At 36.0% G+C, this 10,254-nt stretch overlaps 1 protein-coding gene across 3 annotated transcripts in view; it reads left to right on the forward strand.

The window, feature by feature from the left end:
- Positions 1–9,752, forward strand: part of CADPS2 (calcium dependent secretion activator 2) — a 321,925-nt gene extending 312,173 nt beyond the window's left edge. For all 3 annotated transcript variants that reach the window (XM_062583255.1, XM_062583235.1, XM_062583246.1), the window contains 2 exons: positions 4,630–4,734; positions 8,788–9,752. In XM_062583255.1, coding sequence (XP_062439239.1) covers positions 4,630–4,734; positions 8,788–8,958 — 276 coding nt within the window. In that variant the 3' untranslated portion in view covers positions 8,959–9,752. The remainder of the gene's footprint in view (positions 1–4,629; positions 4,735–8,787) is intronic.
- The last annotated feature ends 502 nt before the right edge of the window (positions 9,753–10,254 follow it).

Consider the following 10,254-nt stretch of genomic DNA (forward strand, 5'->3'; position numbering starts at 1 on the left):
CCAGTTGTTCCTTGGCATACTACTAATGATTGCTATCTAAATTTTGGAACAATATTATAGGATTGTCTCTTAATATATTATTAGACATTTTGACACTTAATCTTTAACATGCTCAAGATATTTAGCATTTTAGCTTTTGCGGCCTTTGATGTACAGTCTTTTAAGTGAGAGGAATTCTGTTTGGTATTGTTCCTTGTAGTAAGAGTAGAGTTGGACAAGTAAAAACATCCTATATGTTGCTCGAGCAACTCAGTTCCCAACCAATAGTGAAGGACAGGTTTCAGTAGGAAGAAAAAAATGTGTTTCCTAGAAAAGCTATTCTTCCTGCCATTTTGACACTGCCCGTTTACCAAGAGGGGTGAAGATATAGAAACTCTATGGGTTCTTGTGAATCAGATGTAGGAAAATCAGGCCTAGAAGGACTAAAGCATTGTATGTTAGTATGTATTGAGCCCCCCTACCAGGTGGCAAACAGCTGCACCTTTTTATAAAACTTCAAAAATAAATCTGAAGTGCTTGCTTTCAGACAGTAAGTGTTATATTTAATTGACTCGTTCTCCAAACGTTATCGATTCCCCCCCCCACACACACACACACAAAAATGATGGTGAATATTTAATATATTTGTTTCGTATTTCCACCGGTCAGCAGAATAATGGAATTCCTTAACTACTTCTCTTTAACTTGCATGAAGAAAGCCCGGTATGTTGCTAAATCGCTTTTCACTGGCCCTGCCGAGAAACAACTTTAATCCTTGTTAGAAAATTGCAGAGTCTGGAGCCTGACAAAGAGCTCACGCTCGGCGCTTTGTGAGCGCCGGGAGCGGGGCGAGGGGAGCCCTTTACAGCTGCGTGCCTCCAGCCCGCCTCAGCTGGACTCTTTAGGCGAGGAGGTTTGTCGATTCCTCCCGACAAAGGAGCGAGTTTTTCAGCGCCTGTAGCCGCCGAGCCCCGGTGGGGATCAATGCCAGCCATTCAAGCTGCACCCTCTTTCATTGCTTTGGTTTGTTAATTTAAGACTAAAGGTCCACTGAGGGGGTTTAGGGTGTTTAAGAAAGCTGATGAACTGTTTAAGAAATCTGATGAACTGAGAGCGTTTATAGCCCTGGTGTGGCAACTATTGGCACTGAGGGAGCTGTGTCCTTGTTGACCCTCTTGTTATTAAAAATGCACAAGTGCTGCGCTTCTCAATATTTCAGCACTCTTTCATTGTCAATACCACCTTCTGAGCCCTTCAGCTTGTTGCTTGCTCTAAAGATCTTCTCAGATTGGGTTTGAAAACTTCACCTTAAACACTAGATTAGACTGATGTTCTGTTTTCCGTGCTCCTGTTGATTTGTTGAACCTTCCCAGGGCTGGAAAGCAAGTAGCAGCTTGATGGGGAGACGGGCTGCTAATATGATTTACCAGTCTACAGTCATGCACAATAAGTGTGAATAAATACAGGGGTCTCACAGAGTCAACCCTGGCCTTTCCTTTTCTCTTATTTTTTTACTTTAAAAGAGGTATCTCAGGAAAATGAAGTGAGTAATGCATGCCCTTACAGGAGCTGGATGAGCTATGAATAAGAGAAGGGGGGACAGGGAGGCAAACATATTTTTGTTAAAGTGGTTGGCTGCTGTTATGTGCTGATGTGAAAAAAAAATAATATACACTCACTGCTTTATTCTGGCATAGAGGACAACAAAGAATAAGCTGCTAATGCCTTATCATTGACATCTGCAAGAGTCGTATTGTCCTTCCAGTGCTATTGATAGAAGAGGAAAAGTGATTTTTATATAAAACAGTTAGAAGGATTTTTTTTCTAATCAGTTACAACCTTTGAAATCTAAGGGCCATTATCTAATTGCTGAAGCTTGTGAGTTTGCAATAGATTTCTGTATTTCACAGTAGATGCATCTCTCCCTCTGTAACATGCTCTTGATGGTCAAAATGTGTGACATGGATTCCACCTCTAAGAGGCATTTGCAGTACTGTGCATTTTAACAGACTCCAAAAAAAAAGTAATAGGGAAATATTTACCTTTAAATTTACATTTACCTTATATAGTCCAGAAGATTTATGGTTATGCAAAATCAGTCCTTTTAAGTGCTCCGAACTGGTAGGTGTAAGGCCAATAGTGAACACAAATTCTGTCCACAGGTGCCTCTGGGAAGACTCTAAAAATATACTTAATGTCATATTTTAATTAAAAATACTGTGATAATTCTTCAAAACATGGATTTTTTAAATATAATACCGTATATTTTTCTGAGTAATGTATTTTAATACAGAAGTACATTGTATCATTTTATGATCACTGAATTACATATTTTTATCAAAAGGTTAGCATATGAAAAATAGGCAAGAAATCTTAAGTTGTTTTCATTCACAAAGTGAAGAAGGAAAATTAATTCTCTTTACTTCAGTTTCTTAGCTTTGTTCTCTGTGCAGTTAAGTATACCACACATACACATGGAGTGCCTAATTAGAACTGCATCCATTTTCATTTTCTTATTTTTTTAAGACACATGCTGGAAAAATAGGACTCAGTAATCCTTTGCACCATTCCATAATGTTGCATAAGGTGATCAGTCACAGAATTTTCAATCATATTTGTAGTTTGTTCTTGTGAGCAAGTTTGAGCCCCTTCTGATTTCTTCCAGTTGTTTGACAGATAACAAATGCATTATAGATTTATTGTTGATTTTTTTTAATGGAAGATTATGAGATTTGAGAAAATTCCTCTAAAAAAAAGCATACTCTTTATCTTAATTATGTTAAAGATTAAAAATCATAGAGTCTAAGTGATACTATAGTAATTTGGCTCATCTTATTGCAAATAGCAAAATATATTCTGGGTAAAATATTTTGTATATGATTTTTAATGATTATTAGATTAATAATATTCACCAAGTAAATAATCTTATATATTTTATTTTGTATATGTCTGTATACATACAACAGCTGTCATATAGAGCTTACAGCTGCAACTTGCTAACAACTCTTTTACATTAAAGATATTTTATAAGTACTTATACTTTTATATAATTGTATATAAAACTAGCATGCATGTAATGGGTGTGATAGTGTAAATCCTGTAAAATGTTGTTCAATGATGTAAAACAATATTTTATGGATATAAGATCCGTTACACATTTTATTAACAAATAGAGTTAGTTTTATGAAAAGGTAGCCATCTGCATTTTTGTGATGTATTTGTTCACTTCTGTAAAATAATAAATTAATAGGAATAGCTTTAATAAAATGTGCAACAAATTTTTTACAGTGATTTATACTTCAGATATATTTTAACATGGTAAAAATATTAGACTAGAGAATCTCTATAAAGAGAAGTCAATATTATATAAAAATCTTATTTCAAATATCTCTTACAACTAAGAGTTACAATGATACAACATTTAGTTTGCCATAAGGAAAAAGTATTTAATTGTATTTTCTGTGTGTATGCCAAGCTTGTTCTAGAAAACTTATATTTCAATTACAGCATTCTGATTTTATCTGTAGTTATATCCAGTAACTAGTAATTTGTCTTCATTATTTCAATATATATTTTATTTTACTCGTTAATATAGAGATTGCTAATGAGGCATATATTAGCCTTCCTTTGAATTACTTCATAGTGTATACATTGTATAACATGCTGTATTTTAAAATATGCACAATGTTTCTTCTCTTTGCATATCAGCATATTTTGTAAAGCCACAGGAAATTACATTAGAAAAGAATTTAAGCCTCTTCCCTGTGGGGGAACAGACTAGAAACAGAGCTAAGACACAAACTCTCTTAATCTCTTACTGCTAAAAATGAAAAAAAAACCAACAACAACAAAAAAACTTCTTTTCTATAGTTTGACTAAGTGGCATGTGGTTACTATTTTATAGGGGAGGGAGGAGTAGTGCTACAACTATTTTTTGCAAAATCCTTTTAATACAGTTAATGTTCAAGAACTATTATAGCAGCTATTTGGATCTGGGCTTACGGGAACGTGGGCACCAACAGCAGAGAGCTTATTCCTACCAGGTAGATTTGTAAAGCTTTGGGTAAAAGCATTCACGTACCTAAAACACAAAAAGGAAATAAGGTAGGCTGTAATTATAATCAGTAATTAACATAAAATAAAATCTTGCTTAAATACAGTTTGGAGGAATTTTTGGCATTTTGCCTTAATAAAAAAATATGATCTAGAAGAAAAAAAGTATGATAGGTTCCTTATTTTGTTTGATGTTGTTTTTCTGTTTGGTTTGGTAAGTCTAGGTATTGCAAAATTTTTCTAAAGATACCTACCTGATTTTTCCCCTACTATTTTAGCTGTCAGTTCTTTCATGTTAAATGTATTTAATATCCACTCTTACTGACAGATAGCAAAGTGCATAACACTATTTTACATGAAAATGTTATAACTGAAAGAAAAAATAGCAGTTGCTAATTCATGTAAAGAACAGTCTAGGTCAAGTTATTTGATTTCCTAATGACCCATGCAATTCTTTTAACAAGAAAATATATCATTGTTGACTTCAAGTGCTGATCTGTGATCATTTCAAAGTGTTTCATTACCTCTCATTACCAAATCTGTTAAATGAATACTGCAGGGCGGCTGTTTGTGATTTTTTTTAATCCTTCTTTTCAGCAATGGTATAGCAGTTCCATGAAAGTCATATGCATGTGGTTGGCTGATAGATTAGACCTTCAGCTTCACATCTACCAGCTGAAGACTCTCATCAAGATAGTAAAGGTAAACAAAACATATTTGAGATAGATTGCATAGTAAAGAGAGAAAAGTAATGAAGTATTAACATGGGTGTGAAAATGTGAAATAAAATTACTGACTTGTTTAGGTTTTTTACATATTTGTTGCAAATTTGAAGGGAAAAAAGATTAAAACTTCTAATGTTAATTGTTGTACAATGGTAGTTATCATACATTGTTCATCCTTGGCATCAGTGACAAAGTTACATGAGAAAAAGTATTGAAACTCAAATTATTCCAAGGCGCTTAAACAGATTACTGCTAGCTGTACAGCAATGCCATACATTATTTCTAAGAAATTATTGTTTGTCATATTCTTGAATTTTGATTTAGCTTAATAATCACAATAACATTCTTTCTGCTTTCTTCTGCACTTCTCCAAAAGTAGAAGGTATCTTTTCTCTTTTCTATGTTCATACGATCACTAGGTTCAATTAGAAAACAATATGCAATATATTGTATAGAATCTTTCATACACTGGGATCAGTGTCAATACGAATAAGGATATCAGCCCTCCAGTCTGGTCTTCAGTCATTTACACCGGCCAATGTCAAGTCTTTCTAAGGAAAGTGCAAAACATCTTGCAATGGGCAGTTATGATTTAATCTACCATGAAGGAAAGTTTTTTTCTTAACTCTTTTTTAGAGATTAGTTAATACCCTTATGCAAGAGATTGGGAGCCATTTCAAAATTTTTCCTTTTAGTTCTGTGTTGTTTAGCTCTGAACATTCTTGTTATGTGTGTAAAGGTGCAATAAGGACCTGATGCCAGTGATAACCCTATTGCCTCTAAAGTATTTTTTCATGAAATTCAGGTGAGACTGTAAAATGAGAAGAATTTTCACTTGAGGGCACAGGATTACAACTGGAACTTTCAGCATCTACTGCTTAAAGAAAGGAGGAGCCGGGGGGAAGAGAGAGGGAGGAGGAGAGAGAGTTGTAGAACAGTCATAATAATCGTGTTATCAAGGCTCTCTAAGCTATCCAGGCTTAGCTTTGCTATTTTCAACTGTAACAACTCATTTCTATGGGAACAGGATTTGGCTCTTCATTTTATTTTGTGCCGAGATGGCAAAAGCAGTTTGCTGTTTGTGGTTGAAATGAATGGCTCTTGTGCAAGATTTAAAGCTCCTCTCAAGTGAAGGTAGTTTTCTTCCTCTGGGGGCATAGATGTTATAGGGCCCAAAAAGCATGCCCAGTGAGAGCTAAGAATGGACAGACTAACTTATTCCAGGTAAATATCACCCTAAAGATTAAAGACTTACAAAAAAGGAATTGCAAAGTCTAGTGAACCGGCAGCACTGCCAACCTTAATTCTGCAGATTGGCGCAATGATTAGCTTTGTTTAAAAGAAGCACACTCCCAGTGGTGATGGGACTACACCAGCTATACTGGCAGCATTTTTTGTGCCGATACACAAGGTTTAGTATGCATTTGCATTTTCAATCTAAGTGTGTTTACAAGTTACTCCATAGTACCTTTTATGAACGCAGAAAATTGAAGATGGTGTTAGTCAGAGTTTCTAGTCAATGTTTGAAAGACAGAAAACCTTAAATACCTGTGCTCTGGCTGGTGCAGAAGGCAGAACCAGTAAAACAGTAACTCCCAGGTGTCTGAGAAATAAAGAAGCAGTGGTTGAAGAAGAATATCATAAGAAGTTTTCACTGCAGCAGCCTAGCTGGAGAAGAGTTCATGGGAAGACACCACTCCTCAAGACTACGGAGAGAAAGGAGATGCTTCTGCACTTGCCTTTGGGAAGTCTGGGAGGCTGTGTTACACATCACCTCTTTTTGATATGCTATGAGTTACGGTATTTGAGAGGAAGGTATGGAGCATTTTGGAAATATTCTGAAAAAGAAATGGGAGGTAATTTTTAAAGGCTAAGGATTGAGTGAAAAATAGATGATTCTTTCATGTGTGTACAAAACAAAAGCATTTTAAAGAAAGACCAGAAGAAGAAACCATTGCTTTTTCCGCTTGAAGCTGAGATTTGGGGATGGTGGCATAAAGGAATCATTAGATGTCTGAGACACATGCAGAGAGACATGACTGAAAAAAAAAGATCAAAGGCTAAGAGGAAAGTTAGGGAGAAATGAGAATTTAAGCTTGGAAGTGAACATTATTATCCTGCAAAAGTGTGTCAAGAGAAGAGCAATGGCTGAACCCAAGAGTGCTGGACCGAGAATGGGAGAAATACAATGTAAATCTAAAAGAAATTGCTGTAGGACCTGTTAACAGCATGAAAGGAAATTGAATACACAGTTATATAAAAAAAAAGAATGTAATGGTGACACTTGAAAAAGACCGGATAGGGTGCTCACACAAGTGTATGAGCAAAACATAAGCTGCATCCATTGACTCTGAAGCTGACCCATAAAAGTCAATAAATCTCAGTTTCAATGATTCAGACAGTGTTTAAATAATCACCATAGATAGTGGCAGAAAAAAATTCTCCCAGTGAATATTACCCATTTTTGAGAGGTGTCTTTTGCAGTTCTCTGAAGAATTGAGTAAACCAAGATCAGCTCTTCTTTTTCTTTTCTTTTTCTAAGGGTTGTGCACAGTCTCCTTCTTCAGGGCAATGGGTCTGATAGCCCTTAATTATTTTCCATTTCCTTTTTCCTATAGTCTCTTCCATAAATACTGAGAACTCATATAAACAGCATACAGAAAATAAGAATGAGATAAGTCATATTGTCCTTCTTCAGCTTTTTAAGCTAAATGAAGGAAAGGTTATTTCAAATATTTCACGACTTAAAAAAATAAGAATAAGGAGAATAAGGATGATTTTCCATTTACCCATTTGAACACATCATCAGTGAATAATACAATTTCACTCAGAATTCTTTCTTGGTGCAAAGTCAAAAAAAATAGTATCCACTGGGTCATAGAAAGGTTGCATATAAAGGAAACAAAACCATGTCAAATGGAAAAAAAAAAAGAGAGAGTGGAGATGACTTAGAATGTAGGAGATGACTTAGAATGTAAATTCATATTTACACAGAGCTGAAGTAGTCACAATAGAAACTATTACATCATAGAATACAGATCACAATCTAAAACTGAATTTATTTTTCAACATTTAATTTACATATGTAAAAGTAAATGCAAAAAAAATGTTTTGAGGAAAGAATATTTTCTGTGAAATGACAGAAGTACCTGTAGCCAAATTCATGTTTCAATATACAGTTAAACAAAAAATCTTTCTTGGTTTCTTATTGAATAAATTACACGAAAGTAAGTAATTGAGAAATGTGCATGTAGTTACAGAAGTGTGCAAAATGGAACCTGTTAAAGGAATGTCCATCAAAGCATGGCTTGTGCACTCTCTTCTTTGCGTTCTTAGAGTGAAACAAGGTGGCACTGCTTACCTCGATACATATTTTGTAAAATTCTACCTGAAAAATGTTATGACCTGTGCCCATGAAATAATAATCTTTTCAACATTATAGACATTAGCAGAAGCTGCATCATTGTTGGACCAAAATGTAGAAAACATCTTTAGGGAACTAGTGTATCCAGGGAGGAGCTGACTCATGAGAAAGACTTTTTTTTTTCTCAAAACAAATCTCAGGAAACAAAAGACAGTGAGCAGTCACTGGAAAGGAAAAAAAATAATACACTTGCAATCTTGGGCTGTAGTACACAAGCAAAGTTGTTTATCACCACATCTGTCTAAGCTCATGAGCTATTTTTTTCTGTGCACGTCAATAATCATAATTGTATTTATTTTATGATAATTGTATTTATTTTATGTGAAGCCTGAAACGTGGTCACTGATTGCTGCATTTCCAAATTAAAAAGTCACTTTGAGTCTACCCTTTTTACGGAGTTCAAGCAGATTTTTTTTAAAATAAATTTCTAGGAATTTCATGCAGCCCAGGAGCTAAGACTCCAAAATCTTTAGCAAATTCCAGCTGCTAGTTTCATAACTGAGAGAAGAATGAAGCTGTTCTGCTGGCATGCTAAAAGTGGCCACTCTGTAGTGGAAAACTATGACTTTATTGACTCTAATTCAAAATGCTTTGATTTTGCCACAGAAAACCTACCGCGACTTCAGACTGCAAGGTGTACTGGAGGGAACACTGAACAGTAAAACCTATGATACTGTTCACAGTCGGCTGACAGTAGAGGAAGCTACAGTCTCAGTCACAGATGCAGGAGGACTTCAGGGCATTACTATGAAAGACAGTGATGAAGAAGAAGGATGATATTATTTCACTAGATATTTGGAGTTCTGGAGGATGGTTTGAGGGTGAAGATTATTTTGGATTGAGGGGGGTAATTTTTTGTCCTTGTTGCATTTATAGTTTTGCCTTATGATAGGTGCGGAAATGCAATTTGCTCCATTAAAAAAAAAAAAAAAGAAAAAGAAAAAGAAGAAGAAGAAAGAGGAAATCAGAGAAATCAGAGTTATCAGAGGAAAAGTGCCAAGGACTTTTTGGTTGTAGCATATTTTAATATATAGCTTTGCTTAAGGCTGTGAGAACACTCGCATGGAGTTTGCATTCCAGTTGTGATTAGGTTTCTTCCCCTTCTGTTTGATGTCATTTGTTCTTGTATCTCCATCAAATATTGATGTCCTGTGCAAAAAAACAAAATGTGTGTCTCATTTAAAACACACCTATACAGGAAATCATTCTTGGAATAAGTCAGTACTCTAGGTAAAAAAAATAGTGTATTTTCAGGATTACACTTTGTTTACTTTTTTATGTGCTTATTTTTTCATTATTATATTACATTACATTAAAACCTTTGATCTTGGTTCTTTGTATTTTAAGGTCAGTATATAAATAGTAGGACTTCGAGGACAGTCAAACACATACAAACTACTTAGGAGTGTTGTTGTGTCTCCTGTTCCCCAGCTTTCATTTTGCAAGTTTAAAGATATCTCATCATGTTGGGTGTCAGTAAGCTTGCTGTCAATGTTTCTATTTCTGTGAAAGATTTCAGGCAATAAGAACACATTTTGTCGTGACTTCTGTATCTATCAAAGTTTGTATAGAATCCTAAAATTAAAAGATGTTTTGAATATTTCAGATTGTTTGAACTGTTGTCTGGATTCCTCAGGGGAAGTGTTTATTTTGGAAAAATCATAGTTTCTGTTTGCCAGGTTTACAGAGTTTCTCCTATGCTGGGTCCAAGCCTGAGATCTGCTGCCCTCGAGGCAGTAGGTGCCCCTGGAAGGGAGCCAGCTCCAGCCAGCACGGAGAGCCCCCAGCGCAGGAGCGGAGTGGGCACGGAGGGGAGCCTCTCCTAGCACTGCTTGGCAGGTGCAAGCAGAGCAAACCGCCCCTGCCAGGGCTGAGCGGGCTGGAGCCATGGTGACTTGCAGTGTGGAGAGTGCAAGGGGTGATGAGGCAGGGAGCCCAAAAGGCAGTCCCAACTGGAAGGGAGCAGAAGAGCCACCACAGCCCCATCAGGGTCTTGGATGGTCTCTCTGCTGTGGCAAAAGGCAAGTTTCAAGAAGTGCCGGGGCAGGAGATGGATGCTGCTGAGCCCTGCAC

This window comes from Rhea pennata, chromosome 1 (assembly GCF_028389875.1).
Source record: "Rhea pennata isolate bPtePen1 chromosome 1, bPtePen1.pri, whole genome shotgun sequence".
In the NCBI taxonomy this organism is placed as follows: domain Eukaryota; kingdom Metazoa; phylum Chordata; class Aves; order Rheiformes; family Rheidae; genus Rhea; species Rhea pennata.